Source organism: Enhydra lutris, unplaced genomic scaffold (assembly GCF_002288905.1).
Source record: "Enhydra lutris kenyoni isolate GAN:26980312 unplaced genomic scaffold, ASM228890v2 scaffoldscaffold72, whole genome shotgun sequence".
Lineage (NCBI taxonomy): Eukaryota > Metazoa > Chordata > Mammalia > Carnivora > Mustelidae > Enhydra > Enhydra lutris.
This window is the reverse complement of record NW_019154156.1, coordinates 21,765-42,296: the sequence shown is the minus strand read 5'-3', so window position 1 is coordinate 42,296 and position 20,532 is coordinate 21,765. Positions and strand designations below refer to the sequence as shown.

General features: G+C 40.2%; 1 protein-coding gene across 1 annotated transcript in view; it reads left to right on the top strand.

The window, feature by feature from the left end:
- Nucleotides 1–14,123, top strand: part of LOC111159957 (sulfotransferase 6B1-like) — a 16,165-nt gene extending 2,042 nt beyond the window's left edge. The window contains 5 exon segments of the mRNA XM_022522676.1: nt 754–938; nt 3,353–3,479; nt 9,364–9,458; nt 9,604–9,790; nt 14,005–14,123. Of these exon segments, the coding sequence (XP_022378384.1) occupies nt 754–938; nt 3,353–3,479; nt 9,364–9,458; nt 9,604–9,790; nt 14,005–14,123 (713 nt within the window).
- Nucleotides 14,124–20,532: the final 6,409 nt, after the last annotated feature.

Below are 20,532 nucleotides of genomic sequence, written 5' to 3'. Positions count from 1 at the left end.
TAGACTCTGGTATGTTCTACTTGGGAGGGACAGAAAGGGTAAATAGTTATGCCAGGGGAAGGGAGACTCAGAAGACAGTTTAAAAAAGAGCAAGATAGATGAAATTCCATGAAATGGAATTTCATGCATGCATGAATACAAGCAGTAGCAACTAGACTCTGGTATGTTCCAACTGGGGGGGACAGAAAGGATAAATAGTTATGCCAGGGGAGGGGAGACTCAGAAGACAGTTTTAAAAAAGAGCAAGATAGATGAAATTCCATGAAATGCATGAATACATGCATGAATACAAGCAGTAGCAACTAGACTCTGGTATGTTCTACTTGGGAGGGACAGAAAGGGTAAATAGTTATGCCAGGGGAGGGGAGACTCAGAAGACAGTTTAAAAAAGAGCAAGATACAAGAGCTTGCAGGACCGGTGAGGAACTGTGTGTGGCAAGATCTGCGTATTTGTGGATTGGAGAAGGTGTTAGAGATAAGTGTAGCACAGGAGAATACTTCAAGCTGAGAAAAAGGCATAGACAGTTCTCAGTCTCTTCATGCTTTAAAGTGTGACTCTTCCTGTCAAATGAATTTATGTCTCTGGTCTTTCAACAAGTGTCCCAGGTTTCAATGGGTGTCAAGAGGTAATAATAACTATAACAAAATTAATGCGCTCCTTGCTATTATAAACTCATGCTAATTTTCTATATTTATTTCATCAAGAGTTTCAATTAATTTAAAAAATGTATTTTGTTTTATTTTTATGTGAAGGTACTCACTGGATTGCGGAGGTCATTGGGAACATTCCCAATGCTCGAATTAATCTAACGTCTCCTATCGAGTTGGGAGATATTTCTAAACTTGACGAGCTAAAAATGAACTGTAAGAGAAGAGTTATTCCCACACATTTGAGCTACAACATGCTACCAGTGAATATTAAGCAAAAACAATGCAAGGTGAGTGCAGTGGTTAAGGGCAAAGGTTCGGGAAGACCAGAAAACCTGGCTTGGGTTCTTGCTCTGCCACTCTTAGAAAATTGCTGATGCTCTCCTAGCTTTGATTTCCTCCTTTGATACAGAAATAACAGTATCCATCGCATACAATGTGGCAAAGATTAAGCTATGTTTTGTAAACACATTACAACAAAGGTAACCGTAGATTTTTCCTTTCATCGGCAAAGAAACTGAAGCTCAGAAAGGGTGGGTGGCTTCTTAAAACCATCACAGTAAAGACAGAGTCTTAAGGTACAATCCTAATGGGAAATAAGATTCACTGGTTGCACTTGGTTTCCCAAGATGATGATCTGTCCTCTGTTGCCCCCTGCCTAGCCCTCAGAGCTTACAAGCTACTGGAAGCTTTCCTGCTCCATCAGTCCTGTCAGGTGATCACTTCCTCTTGTGGCCCTCAACCCTAGTTAGCCTCCTATCTTTTCTTCCTAATCTTTGTCTCCCCATCTTTTTTTCTGCTTCCAAACTCTCTTACATGAAATGTCTGTTTTTAGCTCATTTCCTGATATTTAGTTAACATTTAATTTTTTTCTCAGAGTACTATTCTGCCTTCTCTTCATATCTTCCAACCATCCCCTAATATTTCTTAGAATATTGTATGTGTGTGTTTATTGAGTATCTAATTGACATACAACATTGTATTAGTTTCGGATGTACCACTTAACGACTCGATATTAGTATATATTGTGACATGATCTCCACAGTAAGTCTACTTACCATGTCACTACACATAATTACAGAATACTTCTTTTAACCTCTTTTGTCAAAATATGTATTAATGTGTTAGTAGTTTGTATTGTCCTTCCCACTGGATACCGACGTGTGATGTCGGGTATTGTCCAAAGGTCCTGAAGCATGCTTCTGTCTACCAAAACAAACAGACAAAAAACTCCGAACTAGATGGCTAAGGCTTCCCATCCCACCACTTTATCCCTTTTTGTTAAAACCGTGAGGGGAGGGGTGCCTGGGTGGCTCAGTCTGCCTTTGGCTCAGGTCATGATCCCAGGGTCCTGGGATCGAGTCCTGCATTGGGCTCCCTGCATGGCAGGAAGCCAGCTTCTCCCTCTCCCAGTTCCTCTGCTTGTGTTCCTACTCTTGCTGTATCTTTCTCTGTCAGATAAATAAATAAAATCTTTAAAACAGCTTTAAAAAAAGAATAAAAGAGTGAGTGGATTTTTAAATCACTTTCAGAGCTTTGGGTTTCTGTGAATCTGCTCCAGAAGCAGAGAGCAGTTCGAGAAAGCCTGAAGTGTTGAGTTACTCTATAATTCTCTCTGGAGAGGAAGAGAGGATAATGGGGACACAATGGGGGCTAAAGGTGGCTTTTCATCTCAGTGCATAGTGGCCTTTACACGTCTCTCAAGAGGGACGGGTCTTGTTCATGTGGGTTACACGCACCACTCCTGGACTATGAACATAGTACAGAACAATAGTTACGTATCAAGCGTGACTCAGTAAACGCTTTCTTACCTACGTAAAATGTGTCCACCTGATTATTGATCTAAGAGCAAATGGAACATCTGGTCCTCATGCAACACTGACTGTGATGGAAAATAGTTCAGCTCCTCACCCTGGTTTTCTGAGGTTTTTTAATATGCACGTTCCTGCAGTCCCTACGTCCCTGTTATAACCTTCATGACTCCGCGCTCCTGCACCTGACTGTTTTGAGGGAGCTGGTCATGTTTCTGCCTTACTGCTCCTGTTTCTCCGACCAGGAACACTCCACTCTGCCCAGTCCGTAGCCCATACTAAACAGAAATGCATTAAATTGAATCTGATTGCAAGGGCAGTGTTTGTGTAAATTAGGAGGGTGGCTCAGACTTCCTGCTCTGTGGGGGATTCAACTGTAGAAAATGAAATTCTAAAATATCATTCTTCCTATAAATAATAGTAGACAATTTACAAGAAATCTGAGTGTATTTAAATCATGTGTTATAACATTAAAATTGTTTAAATGTTATGTTAAAAAAATTTTTATATTAAGAAAGCAATCGTGTCCTACAAATGGATAGATGGTTTCTCGAATCCACTGCTAAAATGATGGGGCCACAGTTAGTGCCTAAACTGAAAAAGTGTAGTCAGTGGACTGGCATTACCAACCTCACCTGGGAGCTTATTAGAAACGCAGAATGTTAGGCCGCATGCTGGACTCTCTGTGTCAGAATCTGCATTTTAGCAAGATTCCTGAATAATTCTTGCACACGTTAACTTTTGAGAAACACTGCCCTGAGTCTGTGCTTAATAATCAGTGTAAGCTGTCAAAAAATCCTGGCATGGACAGGTTAAGTCCAGTTGCTTTTTTTGAGAACATGTTTTGCATGGGGGCTGTTTCCATCTAAAAATAAACTGATTTTTTTAAACAGATTATCTACATCGTTAGGAATCCAAAAGACACAGCTGTTTCTTTATTCCACTACTACAGAGATAACCCGAATCTCCCTGGCATTGAAACCTGGGCTGCATTTTTCGAGCTTTTCCTAAGAGGAGATGGTAAATATAGCAATGATTTCTATTCATCATATACAGTTCCCCTCCAAATGAAAGCATTTCTAAAAGTTTAACTGGATCCTTGCGACCCATTTTCAGGAATACATTTGAATCGTTTTTTGTTTTTTTTTAACTTCAAAGCCATTCTTTCTCACTTTGTTTCTTTACGGACTTCCTTATCACCTGTAGGTAGTACGGATTTGCAATTACTTATTGAGCCGATAGCAATGTTTGTAAAACAGAGATTAATTCTGATCAAGCATCACTTTTTTTTTCATATACCATCAATTTTGCCAGTGAAATAATTATGCATTGATTGGAGTAGAGCAAGATACAGTTGAAACCTTCACAGGCAGCCTGAAACATGTCTTATGTTTGCCTAAATGGAAAATAATACCAACAAACGACACACACACACACACACACACACACACACACACACACACACACATTCTCCCTCTCCAAAAAAAGGAATAAAGTTCCCCAAATAAAAGAAATGAAAGTATTAGTCATCTTGACACTTGCTTTATAAAGATGAACAAAAAGCGATTTCTCCTGAAAATACTAAACTGATACATCATTTGATTGAGTTGTGCAATGCATATTGATCTTGCCTACCCATGCATGACCTTTGAATTTATTAATGTTTCTCTGACTCACGGGTATCTGGAGCACTTAAAAACAAAAACGAAAAACAGTTCTCAAACGTGAGTTCCCAACCCTTTCATTAAATAAAAATAACGTACCGAGACGATGCAGAATTTTGAAGAGGCAGGATTTAGAAATGGTTTGTACCCACAGGATCTTCCTTCTCCCTGGGGTTAGAGGTAGATCTGCTTTATTGTTAGTTTCCCTATTTCACTTGCCAATGATTAAGCTTTTACTTGTTAATTTCAGAGAGGCCACAGCAAGTGTAACTTTAACAGGAGGGTCTTGAGAACTGCGTTTAACACTATCTTTTGCCCTATTCCCTATGGAAGAATATGCTATGCTCACAATAGTTGAGCTCCTCTTTGGCAAACATTTAGTAGTCACGAAGTTTCAGGAACGACAGGTCTATTGAAGATCGTCTGGTTAAAATCACCGGCCTGATGTTTGAATTGCCTTTATAACATTCTCAAGGATTGTACCAGCTAAACTTGAACTTCCTAACTTTGACAACAGGTTCATACCCCAGCTCCTGCCCCCAAATGACGCGTTCCATCTCGGTACTGTTAAGATGTTTAAAAAAATCTTACTATGTGATATAGACACTTAGCTAAGTGCTATGCAAACATGATCTCCTATCATCCTCACTAGAACACAAGAGCCAGGTATCATTCTTATTTTATAAGTGAGGGAAATGCAGACGTTGGCAGGCCAGACCATTGCATAACTCATAAGGAGCCCAGGTTTAAATTCAGGTGTCAGTCTCCCAGATCCTTCCTGTTAGCACTGTGGCATAGCTTGCCTAGAGAGGAAGCCGTTCCTCTGATCACTAATTCCTCTTCCCCACGATAGCCTTCTAAATATTTGAAGATAGTTAACATGCCTCACTCTGCCTCCATTCCATTTTTGGAGTGAACAGAGTTTAATACATACATTATTTAAAAAAAACAAACAGATCTTGAGTCTGCTTTTCCTCAAGAAAAGAAAAGCCACGTTTGTCTCCAATTATTACAACCTGGGGGTCACTACCCCTCCCGCTGCTGCACAAGCTCTAATTTGGCTCCATTGCTACTGTTTTAGAGTGCCCAGAGGACAAAAAGCGTCCTCTGGGTATGACCTGAGGACAGTGTAAAGCAGGCCTGTTAGCGCTCATTTTCTAGAGATTATTTTCTATGAGTGTAACCACAAAAAGGGCAACTCAGTCCATACGCAGGGAGGCAAACTAGTTGTCCTAGGACATCCACCACCCCATTATCTGACGTCAAAGCAGAGTATCTGGGAAGGGCAGTTAGTTGGAGAAAATATTCCAGATGATTCTTTTATACCTTCTAGGTGCGTTAATAGATTTTTAATTGCAAAGAGATCTGCTGTGTATTATATAATCGGGTAATCTAGCCTGGGCAAATCCTGCTGACACCGGGAGTAAGCAGTGAATTGCTAAAGCTTTTTAAAATTTACTTGAGTGGAACAGTATTTATAAGATAAGGTTACTTGTTCTCCTGTCAAAGGTAGGTGACTATATTTCAGGGATGTCCTTCAGTGACTACTCTTTGAGGAGAGGATTCTTTCTCTTGCCAATGATAACATGATACAATAGAACAGGCTATGGAGACAGAAGAAGAGGGATCAAGTCTTAACTCTAATTTATCCCCTGTATAACTGTGGACAAGTTGTTTAATCATTTTGAGGCCCAGACTTGGATTATGTAGGACTATTTAGATGTTCAAATGAAGTCATGACTAGAAATTTACTGTAGAAATCTACTCATTCTATTGGACATAGACTTAAACAAATTATTTATTTATTTATTTATTTGACAGAGAGAGAGAGGTAGCTAGAGAAGGAACATAAGCAAGGGGAGTGGAAGGGGGAGAAGCAGGCTTCCCGCAGAGCAGGGAGCCTGATGCAGGGCTTGATCTCAGGAGCCCAGGATCATGATCTGAGCCGAAGGGAGATGCTTAACAGCTGAGCCACCCAGGTGCCCCTGGACACAGATTTTTAAAGGCAGGCAAAGACTTTTTAAATAGTTTCACTTTCGGGTGGAAAGTTTCCATGTAGATATTTATCTAGAAAGATTATTTTACACTGAAGCATCATGATATCCTATACCCGTTTCCAAAACATAAATATATACGCATTATATGAGGAGACTGTACCATAAAGACATAGATAGCCACACATTTGTCTAATCATCTGATTTACCTTTCAGACAGTTTACAAATACATTTTAGTTTTTTAAATTAAATAGTAATTGTAAATTGTGTTCTGGCAATATTCTGACAGATTAGTATCTAATGAAATATTTTAGCACCATACTTTTTTTTCCCACTAGCCCCCTCTCCAGTCTTTTGTGAGAACTCCGCATTTCCTAGGCACTTTGTCCTTGTGAATTTCTGCACAATCATCAGAGTGCTTTCTGGAAACTAGAAATTAAGATGTTCGTTGAAACTGGATAGGAGTGGGACAAAGGGTTTGCAGAAAGTGTGGGAGGTTTGAAATCACTGATGTGGAAAATAGGAGAATGTGTTAATGCAGGACAAATAAGTTTGCTAGGCAGCCTCAGGACCCTTAAGGCTGGAAAAATGAATTTGCAATGGTGTCAGTATAGAGTTGTATAAATTTCTTCAGCAAAACTCAGCAGCATTGGGCAAGGAGAAAAGAAGGTAAAGTGCTTTGATTCAATATTGAGTGTTTTTTCAGGTGGTTGAAATAAACAATAAAGGAAAAAGGGAAGTTGAAGGTTTTAGCTAGAAAAAGGTTGGGGAGAAGAACAAGGGGAAGAAAATGAGGATTAAAAAGGACATAAGTGGTCCAAGTAGGGTATTTGCAGAAGCTGTCTATCAACGGGTGGGTGACAAGACGTGAGCTGCCCCAGGAGGTTGTGTTCTAAGATCAGAGTCTTCCATGACTTCTGGGAACAGAAGTCCACTTCTGACAGAGATAAGGCTAAGAAGAGTGATATATTTAAAGGACACGAATCCTATAGGAGCCTAGATTATCTCGGAGGGAGGAGTTCTGGAAGTTGATAGGAAGCCGTGAGATTGCTGATGCACAGTCCAGACCCTAACACACTTGGGTTGGCCGAATAAGAGCAACTTTTCTGGTCAGGGCATTTCGGGGAGAACAAGTTATTCTGGATAACAGAAGGAAGGCCATGCAGGAGGTAGTAGAAAATTCTGTCTTTAAGTGAAGGATGTGGAGAAAAGCATTTCCCAGAAAAGAAAGATTTTTATGTCTCTGTTTTGGAAGCTGTATTTTCTTTAAAGCCCTAGGTCTGGACAATGAGGATTCAGATTTAAAAAATGACCCAAAGTATAATTCTCTACATGGGTAAGGAAGACCCAGGCAGCCAATTCCTTTAGATTCTTCTGTCTTTTTGGAACAAGACGGAGTATACATTAATTAATTAATAATAGAATATCTGGCTCTCAAATGATGGTCAGGCTATGATCCAAAAGATTTTTCTTACATTTATTTGGGGTATGTTCGAATACATTTCCTGCTGCAAAACCATAGTGGGCCGAGTCAATCATAGGTAGCCACCGGCCGTGACCCTAGGACTCGGGGTCTCTTTTCCTGCCCAGGCTGTGGGGGCAAGGGCACAGAGGCCTGGGCTCCCTGACAGTATGGAAGGTGGTGATGTTTTCCACCAGGGCTGGGCTGCAGCTAGCCGGGGGCGGGGGTGATGCAGGTGGCAACTGCCAGCATAGTCTGAGTCAATAGAGACCAGTTCACTGCCTAAACTCCTAGGAGAGAAAAATCAGTGCTCTATCTCACCCTGTGTTTGTTCCTGGCAATAGGCTGGCAGTTCTTAGGTCAACTCCTTATCACTGATAGGGTAATTTGGGTCATTCCAAGATAAAGTATTTTGTAAGTCACTGAACTGGCAGTGAGAATGCTAGGAACTGGAGACCTATTAGTCCTTCCAAACACCTATTCTTGCTTTACAGCCCTCTGGGCCCCTGGGGGTGTAAAATCAGGCTCTGTGATGATACCATCACAGTCCCGGAAGTCTGGTCTTTTACAAATGGCTTCTGGTTATTTTCTTGCCCTTTACTTCCCCAGGGGCCGAAACCGTAAACAATTGCAGTTAGCTAGGAGTTAATTACACATCAATTTATTCAAAAGTTTCATGTTTAAAAGCGATATGGCACAGTATCTGGTAGACACTAATGGCTTCATAAATGCTTATTAAATGAATCAATAGTCAGCAGATCTTCAGAACATTGTGAGTGGAGGAACTCTTTTATAATTTGAGCATTAGCTAGTATTAAATCTATGTATAATAAGGATGCATGGAAAGATGTATACCCAGTATTTTAAATTACTCCATTATATGCTTTAGATTATCAAGCTAGTCAACTTTCTGTGGTACAAGAAATTGCTCACTTTTTGTTTTTCCATCACAGTTGATAATTTATTTTGCGTGATAACATTTTACTTCCAGCCCTAGACATTTTTGAGATCTGTCAAATTAACAAAACAATAAAGAGATAATATCAACTACTCTTAAAGCCCTAACACTCTATTTTGCAACCTTGAACTAAGATAAATGAATAGACTTCTTTTCTCTTTTCTCTCCCTTTTTTGAGGAAGTTTATAAACTTTTTATGCTAAGAACTTATAAAAACCATGCCATTTACAGGAAGAAAGTAATAAATTCTCAATGTTTCTCTATTTCTTCCAAGATCCAAAGTAGTTTCAGAACACAATTATTGGGAAAATGTGTATCTCTGTATTTCTGCTGTAACTTCTGATGATGATAAAAAGATATTTACCAAAATAAGAAAAAAAAAAAAAACAAAACCACAGCCTTATTAAAAGATACAGCCATCCAGCATCATTTCTTAATATTGCATTTAGTTGAAACAGTAGTGTTTTAAAATTGGGCTCTTCTAAGGAAACTCTTTTTAAAGAATATTTAAGATCTTATTTAATTTTTAATTATTGAATTTTATTAAACCTAATTATAAGTTTCTTCATAGATAATGAATGATATGGTATTAACATATGTAATTAACATTTTCTTTTTTTCACTTTAAACCCAGTATAGTTAACATACAGTGTTATATTAGTTTCAGATGTACACTATAGTGATTCAACAATTCTTAAGTAAAACCCCTTCACTCCAGAGTCTAATATGTGTGTGCCTTATTTTGTCTACTTTGGTGAAGTGGGAAGAATCCTGGGGTGCCAACCCATGCTCTTGAATATTCACACAATTCATTTTTCCTTCTAGTTGTATATGGATCGTGATTTGATCACGTTTTAAGCTGGGAAGAGCACAAAAATGACAAGAACATTCTAATTATATTCTATGAAGAAATGAAGAAAGTAAGTCCTTCCTAACATTTCAACAATCAAAATTTAAGTCAAATTAAAACAGAAAATCAATAAATTCTGTTTTCAGGGTTGAGGGAATGAATTTGGTGTTTTGTTGAGTTACACTTTTTTAAAAATAATTTTTCTTATTGCTTAGGATCTTTCTAAAAGCATCAAGAAAATAACTACTTTCCTTGGTATAAATGTGAGCGACAGTGAAATTAATAAGATTGCTCAGAAAACGTCATTCAGTGAAATGAAAAATAATGCAGCCAAAGAAAACTGTGATCCAAATCATACCATCTGTGCCCTCACATCTAACAGGAACCTGGTATTTAGAAAAGGTAAGTCAGAAAGGGATGTGGCACTCTGGCTGGAAGTAGTTCCATTTTATAATTTTTAAATCTCTCATTTTACCATCATACACCCTGCCTCTTGCACAATGGATTGCTCATTGTCATCCCTGAGTGAATGTTTATTAAACAAATTTCTTAAATCTCATTATTTCTAGAAATTGAGATTTCCATACCCAGTTATGAACCAATTGAGAGAAAGACACAGGTGTCAAACAGATGGAAATGATAAAACTCCCCGAAGAATGGGCCTCAGGTGTGCAGCCTTGCATGTTTGCTAATAACTTATTCTAAATTTTGCAAACATGCTTGCTTAGTCACAATCAAATGCAGTCCTGTCCCTGCACTGAGGTCTCCCACAGAGAGCATGGTGGAGAGTGGTACATGACATATGCTTTTTTCAGAAGAGAGAAGGGAGCTGATGAATGTGGACAATGCACTTTCCCAAACTCACCAAATAACTCACCCCACAGAAGTACGGGGCAGAGAGAGAAGCTGGGAGTGTTATCCAAGGCACTCCTCTGCATGAAAACCCAAAGAGAAGGAAGTAAATCTTCTCTACTACTTCCTAACATGTAACTTAGAAGTAGTTTGGGTTCATCCAGATATAGAATCGTTTTGATACCCATGTGAATTTTAGTCCAGACCCCATGGAAAAATATTTGAACATTCTTCAAATTTTTCATAACTTAAAATGACAAAATTTTCTACATTTAGGTACTCAGGTTTCCTACTAGAAAACACACCTTTGTTTCCATTTTTTAGCTCATCTGAATAGAATTCCTCCCAAAGCAAAAATTGGCTAACTCATATGGATCAGATAGTCCCTTAATTTTGCAAGTCACTTTTTGTCTTTTTTGGTGGTTCATTTTTCATTTTCTTATAGTTGCAAAACCAGGACTGGGAGGGAGGAGAGAACTCAATTCAGCAAATATTTATTAATAAGCTATTTTCTAATAACTAAGATTCAAAAGTTAAATAAAATAGTCTTGTCCTTCAGAAGATCATAATGTAGGCAATAATACAAGGTGAATGACAACTTTATTACTAGTATGAGCAACTGTGAATAGCAACATGATAAGGGTGAGATAAATTTTCCTCAGCAAAGTAGGTGAGGAGGTCACATTGGATCTGGGATTGGAAGCATAAGCAGAAGCATTTACCAGGAAAATGATAGGGAAGAAATATATTCCAGCAAGAGCTAACAGCAAGAAGAAAAGTCCAGAACCACCATGGGATTGGACTGGATTTTCTTTTAGAAAGAGCAGTTAGTCTCCTGTTCTAGAAGAGTATATGACGTGTGGAGCAGAATGAGGGAGATAAAAATTGGGGCCAGAGACCAAAAGCTCTCTGTACATTATGAGGGGGTCTTTTTCTCTCTATTTGCTGTTTTAAGAAGGGAACTGAAAATAATAGATTCGGGTGGAAAGTTGTTTAGAAGAGTTGTTTAGAAACCAGAGGCAGAAAGTCCAGTAAGAGGTTATTGTAATAGTCCGGATAGGAAACATGGAGGGTCATAACTTGGGCAGTGGCAGGGAGCCACTGTTTGGTGGATCTCAGCTCAGAAGTCAGTTTAGGAGCCATTGGCAATTTGTGGAATTAAGTAAAATTCTTCAGCGTGGGTGGGAAGGACTAGTAGGGAAAGGTTTAAGGGGAGCCCTAGAGACGCTAGCATCAATGGGAATGAAATAGCTAAGACAAGCCAGGAAAGGAAATCAGCCAGAATTACGAAGAAAGCCAGGGTCAAACGTGGCCATTTATCATTCATGAATTCTGAGGGTGATTTCCATAGTGGTGGTGATGGGAGGCAAATTGAGGGGATTAACAAGATGAGAGAGAATGAAGGGGAGGAGCAGATAAGGACCACTCTTCCACGAAGTTTGAAAATGGAGGACAAGAACAAGATGACATAGGGGGGTGAAGAAAAAGATTAGGATGGGTGGGAGAGAGAGGATAGAGGGGAGACAGGGAGAATTTAGAAAAGGATGCATGAAAGCAGGTAAAACAAGCAAAGACGCCAGAAACAGAGATTGGGAGGGATTATGGTAAAGAGAATGATGAGAAATGTGGAAGTTCTGATGTTTCGTGGAATCCAGTGCTACCATTGATATCTTTTATCACTGCCCTTTGAGATCTGATTAGCAAAATACACAGTTTTCACCCGTGTTATCCTACTAACTCGGGAAATTTTACTCTAATGAAAACAGAGGTAGTAACCCTACAAATATCCCCAGGTGAAACCCTATCAATATAATTATAGCTAACAAACATTAATTCTAATGAATTTAAATTCTAGCAGAAAGTGGTTTCCTTATATAGGATCTGACAAAACATGGAAGGTTAACCCTGATACTGGTCCCCATGACTGCCTATTGCTAAATTTGGACTATACGAGGCATTAAACACAAGGATGGGTCCATTCACTTTATTCCTTCTATTGGCTGGACGAGGTGGGAGTAGGGATCCGTCCCCTGAAAATAATCATGTTAAATAAGTGACTGAAGTGGATGATTCAGACTCCTTGGTGCAAGAGATATTCCTCACTGTACAGAGGAGGGATCATGCCTGCAGTTGGCTTTAAAGTTGGAAAAGGAGCTGATATTCTAGAAACTGTCTATGGAGATAAGGTGGCAGGCAAAGATACAGAGTGGTCCACGTCAGTGTCAGAAGTCCCAGGGCCCCTACGTACTAAAATTTAGGGGGGGATATTACAGGACTATGGAAAGATGTATGGACAGGATGCATGTTGTAATATTGTTCATGACATTGAAAACCTGAAATGCACTCAATTGGCCTCTAATCAGAAAGTGTTAAATGTACTACATCACATCCATACAGGGGTTTACTATGTAGCCAGGAAGACTGTGGAGTGTGAATAGCCAGCATTTACTGCGGGCTGACTGTGTGCCGGGCACATTACTGGAGTTATCTTACACTTGACAGCAGACTTCTGAGGGTGGTGTTCATAGTGTTTACATTTTATTAAGATGCCGAGCACCTCAACAACTTGTCCAAGGTCGTGCAACTAGTTGCTGGTGGAGTGAAGATTTGAATCCAAGCCACCTTACCCTCCTCCCCGTAACTTTCATTGCTGAGAAGGAAGTACTGATATGGGAAGATGATGTGTAACAGGATCTATACGCTGAGGCCCCGGGAATGAAGCCTGAGGCCAGAAGTGACTAAAGGCCACGATGGGCAAGTTCCAGGGTTGGGGCTTGATAGAGGCAAGAAGAGTGGTCCTGAGGGGTTGGCGCTGTGGCCAAGGCTGTGGGTGGTCTGTAGGATCAGGAGAGGCTGATGGACCGAGGGAAGGATAGATCTGATTTTGCTCTCCAAACACCTTGTTCGAAGGTGAGGACATCACACAACTAACTTGGTGCTGGTATTTTCAACTGTTATCAGTGTTGTAAAGTACATTTCCTTACAGTGAGACCCATTAAGGTGAAATGGGTGAAAGGGTTTCAGAGTACACTTATCATGATGAGCATTGAGTAACACATAGAATTGCTGAATCACTGCACTGTACCCCTGAAATTACTGTAACACTGTGTGTTAATGATACTTGAATCAAGAAGAGAGACTGATTGCCCAGGCCTGTGATAGAGTATCAGCACAGTCATTGCTTCATAGGTGCACAGGCAGGGAAATAAGTGGCATTATGTCCACTTTGTCTGCTTTCATGTTTTTTTTTCTTTTTTAAGATGTATTTATTAGAGAGAGAGAAAGGGAGATTGAGAGACAGAGAGGGAGCACAAGCGGGAAGGGCAGGGAGAGGGAGAGAGAATATCAAGTAGACTCCACACTCAAAAGCCCCAAACAGGGTTTGACCTCAGAACCCTGAGATCTCAACCTGCACCAAAACCAAGAGTCGGGGCCTTAACCAACTGAGCCACCCAGGCACCCCAGCTTTTGTTTTAACTAAGGTTAGCTGAGACATTTCTTTGCCTGCTATCATAAAACCTAGAACCTTTATATATCTGAATCTTATTTTCTTTTTAAGAATTAACTTTTTACACTGTACATATTAATATGCAACCATTACTGAGGAAATTGGAAACAACAAATATGCAAACGAGGAAAAGAATAACCCCGCATCATCTTATCAGCAAGAAATGAGATCATTCACATTTTATTGCAAATCTGACAGCTTTCTTTTGTGAATACTGTATATTTAAATGGATTCTTGTCTGTTCCAATTTTTCCAGGAGCGGTGGGTGATTGGATAAACTACTTTACTTCAAAGCAAAGGAGAGTATTTGATGAACTATTCACAGAGAAAATGAAACACAGTGAACTAGCAAGACACTTTGAAGATTACTCTTAATATAAATGGGAAATGAAACTACTTTTCAGGGGCACCTGGGTGGCTCAGTGGGTTAATCATCTCCCTTCAGATCAGGTCATGAACCCGGGGGTCCCCTCGGGAAGCCTGCTTCTCCCTTTCCCCCTGCCCTTCCCTCCACTCGTGCTTCCTCTCTCAAAAACATAAATAAATAAAATATTTATTTAAAAAAAAAAGACCACTTTGCATTTTGTGGGATGCAGTACTTGGGGAATATATAAATATTTTTTTACCAATATGAAAAGCAGATAATTCTTTCAGTGAGAAATGGACACTTCATGAATGTGTCAAAAGTGTCATGTATGAGAGACTGTTATTACTATATTTGGTGGTAGCAGAGAATTATTAGTAAAAGGAAATAATATGCGATTTTGAAATGGCCCAGTTATATATCTGCTTTCAGGATATTCTTAAGGGAAGGAGATTATTTCTATTCAGAGGGAGCGTATTACTGCGGGGGTTCTAGAAACTGCATTAATGTACAGCAAAAGGGGTGAGGGATTATCTAAAATAGCCGATGTCTGAGAAGAATTTATTTTCTGCCTCTTTGGACACAATGACCTCTAAACAAACACTTTCATTTCAGCATTCTCTGGTGTCTGTGTAGAAATGTTCTCCATTGTCCATTATCAGAACAATGACAGTCTTGCTGAGGTGGAACACCGAACAGGCAGATTATATCAAATGATCACAATTGGTGAAAAGGAAGAAAGAAAAGGTACTCTTTCATGTTAAAGTAACACTGGCATGACATGCTAGTATTTTATCTTTTATAAGGTCAATTAAAGGGGCGTCTGGATGGCTCACTGGGTTAAAGCCTCTGCCTTCAGTTCAGGTCATGATCCCAGGGTCCTGGGATCGAGCCCCACAACAGGCTCTCTGCTCAGCGGGGGAGCCTGCTTCCTCCTCTCTCTCTCTGCCTGCCTCTCTGCCTGCGTGTGATCTCTGTCTGTCAAATAAATAAATAAAATCTTAAAAAAAATAAAGTCAATTAAATTACAAAATTCCTTATTTTCCACTTGATCTTTCTTGAAGTGTTTCTGATTTTTCCCCGTATTTTCAGTATGCGTTCTTTCTTCCAATACCACTTCCAGGACTAATTCAATCTCTATTTTTCTCTCTCTCTCCTGTAATGAGTATTCTTCTCCAGCTTTAGCCTATAAGACATTGTAATGAAATTTCAGGGAACTTAGTTCAGGATTATGACCATCTATGAGCATCTACTTCACATGGCTCACATCTGCGCCATAGTATCTACCTCGAGCCTTCCAGAGCGATGGGCTGAGTGAGTGAACTCAACCAAACGCTTTGCTTTTGTACCTCAGCGTATCGTGAATCTTATTTCTAGTAACAGATCTGTTGGAATCTTCTCTACCCGGTTTATCACTCCTTAGGAAGTATGAGATCTTCACAAATCTCCTAAATATACATATTTTTTACAAATAAAATGTGTTTCAGGAAGACAAGCAGGTGTGATCTTGGTCAAGTGTTCCTCTTCACGTTGGAGCTCAAAATCACACTTAGGGGCACCTGGGTGGCTCAGTGGGTTAAGCCTCTGCCTTCGGCTCAGGTCATGATCTCAGGGTCCTGGGATCGAGCCCCTCATCGGGCTCTCTGCTCAGCGGTGAGCCTGCTTCCCTCTCTCTCTGCCTGCCTCTCTGCCTACCTCTCTCTGCCTCTCTCTCTCTCTGTCAAATGAATAAAAATAAAAAAAATTAAAAAAAAATCACACTTAACTTGCCCTGATGTATAAGTGCAGAGAATGACAAAGCCATCAGAGTGAGACGAGGAGGTCTGATGAGACAGCAAGGGAAGAAGACCATGACGGGTGGTAAAGGCTCAGATCACATGAGACTGTAGCATCTTCTCACGAGATTGAAATGATCACTGAGAGGGAAAGAACTGACACAGGCCTGTATAAGATATTATATAATTTTAGATTTATAGGTAACTTTGGGATCATCGTAATCCAGTTTTGATAGAAAATTGTTTATGGTCGATAAGCTAAGGGGTGTCACTAAGAGCCTTAATTCCCAGATTATTATTAGTCAGTCAAAAATATTTTTGAGCACTTTCTACGTGCCAGGCCTTAGACTAGGGATACATGAAAAACTTGAAAGAGTCCCTTCGCTCAAGATACTTACATCGTAGTGGGGGTAAATAATAGCATTTTTTTTAAGGTAACGTGTGAGATATGGCAAGCACCAAGTGCCATAGAGAAGATAACACAGGGTCGTGTGGGAGGCAGTGACTGCAGAGCTGCTCCAGCGGGGCCTTGGGCTGGGGACTCAGATGGGGTCACACAGGCTTCCAGCGCGAAGGATGCACAGGTTCCCTGGGCCGGGAGGCAGGCGAGTCGTTCAGATTGTGGCTAGCTGGGGCATTTTCCGCAGGGGACTGACATGTCCTGACAGACGCTTTCCCCGGCATGACCACTGGATGGGGTGGACCCAGGGGTGGAGGGAGGAGACAGGGATGCATGGCTATGGCAGCGACCTGGGTGAGAGAAAAGGGCCACGTGGACAGTGGTTGTGGCAGAGGAGACGGAGAGAAAGGGCCAATTTCAGGATAGAAGATGGATAGCGAGCCAGCTAACCTATTAATGCGGGAGTGAGACACAGAAAGAAACAAGATGAAGCCTAGATTTTTGGCTCATCAACGGAGTATCTGTGGGCAGCATTTATTCCGATGCAAGGTTTGACAGCCAAGTGGTCTGGGGAGGATTTGATGAAGGGGCTACGGATCAGGACTTCTGCTATGGCCATGCTATGTGAAATGTCTGTTAGACACTAGGTAACTGGTTGCACAGAGGAACCTCCGATGACATGGCATTATTTCCTGGGACCAGTGGGAGGGTTCAAGGTTGTGGGGGCGGGGGGTCATGGGAGCTAGCTCAGGCGGTGTCCGAGCGCTGTGGACAGGAGCGTCTGCGTGACCACGGCAGTTGCTGGGGACCTGCTGCTGGCTGATTGCTGCCCTGCTCCTTGGGTTTTTGCCTTTTCAAAAGTAGGTCCTGGATCTCCCCCCAGTCCCCCAACTCTGACCTGCCCACCTTGCTTTTTCACTTCCTTGGAGCTGACAAAAATACTTACATGCATTTCCTAATCCAAATTGCCTCTCACTATTCCCCTGGCACTGATGTTTCCCTCTTCTCTCTCTGCCCTCCTCTCTAGTCAGTAGGTTAACTGCTAAATCCAAGGATTCTTCTAAGGTTTCCTAGGTGGCACTTTTCACTTGCATTTGTGTCTCATAGGCATTCTACCCTGTAATTGGTTCAACACCAGCTCCAGGAAAGCCTGCTCTGATAACTCTGTCCCCTGTCCCCATTGCTCTCCATTGTCCCTCACTGGCCCTCGAGGGACCCTTTCCTTCCCACTCTTACTCATTCAGGTCTTGTATTATGAAGTAAATGTCTGTCTCTTAGTCTAGCCTGTAAGGTCCTTGCCAGTTAGGGCTCATGTTCTCTTCATTTTTTAAAAAATCTATTTATTTTTTTTAATAAACATGTAATGTATTTTTATCCCCAAGGGTACAGGTCTGTGAATCGCCAGGTTTACACATTTCACAGCACTCATCATAGCGCATACCCTCCCCAATGTCCATATCCCGACCACCCTCTCCCGTCCCCCCTCCCCCCAGCAACCCTCAGTCTGTTTTTTGAGATTGAGTCTTTCATGGTTTGTCTCCCTCCCAATCCCACCTTCTTTCATTTTTTCTTTTCCCAACCCCCAATCCCCCCACACTGCATCTCCACTTCCTCATATCAGGGAGATCATATGATAGTTGTCTTTCTCCGATTGACTTACAGAAAGGCCATTTTAGACAGACCTGACCCTTCACAGATTTTGGACTGCAAAAGTATTAAGTGCTTTGCGTTGGCCAGCCTGTCTCCAATTCCTTCCAAATACAACATCAAACACAAACTCCCTGCACTCTGGTATCTCCCTTAGTTACTTTTACTCCAAATGGGTCTGCCCCATAGAGACCTCATCAAGTCACTAACAGTAATGCCATCTAGGACATTACTATCCACCTACTTTTTATTGTGTAGCTGAAGGATTTTTAAGCAAATCACTGGAAAGAACTAATTTTGAACTGACAAAATTTTACCTAACTGGGTTTAATTTGTTATTTGAAAAACATTTGAATCTGAGTATCAGAAATGCTAAGAGCAGCTAATCATAAAGCAGAAGGCATCTTGTTAATACTTTGTTTTCTGTCCTCCACAGGGCCTGACAGAGCCCCTGACTGCTGGATGGCCAGGGCGGGTATCTCCCAAAACCTTTAGCAATTATTCTGTTCCAAAGAGAATCCAAGACAGAATCTCGATTCCTACAATGGTTAAAAGTGATTTTGATCAGCATTCCCCACAGACATTTTGTTTCTGTTATTTATCATTCGGAGACTTTTCCAATGCACACATACATGCAACTTGAACTTCTGATCTTCTCTGCAAGAGAGCTCCCATCCTGTTTCGCACCACACAGCGGTAAAACCCAGCATCAAGCCTCTGTAAAGACGGGATAATATACCTGCCAAATACCAAAAAGAAGTGTTAATGCTTCTATATCTAGAGCAGCTCTGGCATCTCATTTCTCAAGTGCTCAACAAATATTTTATTTTTGGTAAATTATTGTCTGTGCAATCCTTCTCTGGTCAACACACTCACCAACTGCCATTTGTGAGATTACGTCATCGATGTCTGTCTCCCCAGCAAGGCTGTCAGTAAGTAATACCCCAAGCTAGGTTCTAGATCTGCCTTGTCCATCACTTGCCCCTGGCACCTAGCACACTGCCATGCACGTAGTAGACAACACTCACAAGTCGTTGAAGAAATGACAAATGTAAAATAGCTATAGGTCATTATGCGTAAACTAGACCTTTCAGTAAAAGGTGTTTATAATTCTCTCAGAATCTCTAGAAGTCATATCTAGGCCTGGCAATAAACTTTACATAATGTGTCATGTTACTCTACCTAAGAATTCAAATAACACTTTCAGGATGAGATACAGGGGTCATCGAGGCAAAGAGAGCAGTGACATGGTGACACAATTCCCCTCTGCGCTCACAGTTATAGACCCCCTCTCCTGCCAAAACAATTCACACACTTCCCTCGCTTCCGTCTCCGCATGTGGACTGACATTTACTTTAAAAATGTTGTGGGTACTGAAAGGTGACTTCATTGGTATTTTTCAATGCTATATGACTGTAAGTAATCACGTCCTTCAAATCAATGCCTTTCTAAAAACTTCAGTAACATTTTATAGAAGGAAAAAAAGTAGTTAGAAGATACAGATTCCATAAAAGCCCCGCTTTCAGTTTACTATTAGTTTTATAACTTAGGATATTTTTAAATCCATAAGCAAGTACAATTTATAGCCAAGGACCACTTCAAGTGAGTGTTATAGCTCCAGAGCCCAAACCTTTCCCAAGACCTAAGAGAGTTCATTAATTGGTTTCTAGGCCATGTTCAAAAACAAATCAAGAATAAGGCTGAGTCCTGGACACTTTTTACAAAAAGGAAGTTGCCTACCACAAGAAAGAAAAAGAGAGCTAACAACCAATCAAATGGTAGCCTATTTCCCAAAAAAGAGAAAACTCAGCAATGCTGTCCTTTATTACAAAGATGTTCTGTTAATAGTTATCTTCATTTTAAGAAGACTTCTCACAAAGGATAATCAGAGAAACTTTTAAAAATGAGGTAAAAATCACCATGAACGGTACGCTCTCTTGGCTCAGTTCCTAAGCATAGCTTGAAATTGCTTACATTCAACTGATTGCTCATCTTTTTACTCAAGTATGTCCAATTAGTCAACCTGAAAACGGAACTTAAAGGCATAATTTTTAAGTGAATAAAACATTTGGACAATCTAGGTCATTCAGCACTAAGCAAATATTAATCAAAGTATGTTTTCCCTCTGATAATGATCTTGATATTCCCACGACAAGATTAATAAAATCTTTTATGAAAAAAATTACTGAGTTTTAATCTTCAAAATTTTATTTCATTCTGGGCAATGGCTCATTTCAAAAAATTAATTAGTGTGGATAATAAGAATAGTATCAAACTGAACACAGAGAGTCAATGCCATTTATTTAAATTACAAATCAAGGCTAGAAAGATGAGCAGCTTTAACTGTCAGATACCATGATTATAAATAAGGAGGAGTTTTGAGATTAAGTTACAATGAAGTCCACAAAAGTTTTTGGAAATGAAATAACACAAGTTATAGGAGTACATACTTGAAAAACGACATGAACAGTTTCATCATTGCAACATTTCCATATTTAAATAATTGTTATCCATTCCATTTTCTCTTTCTTTTTTGCAGTATCCTAAATAGATTTTAAATTCTTATGAATTTCTATAGTAATCTTATGTACTAATGCA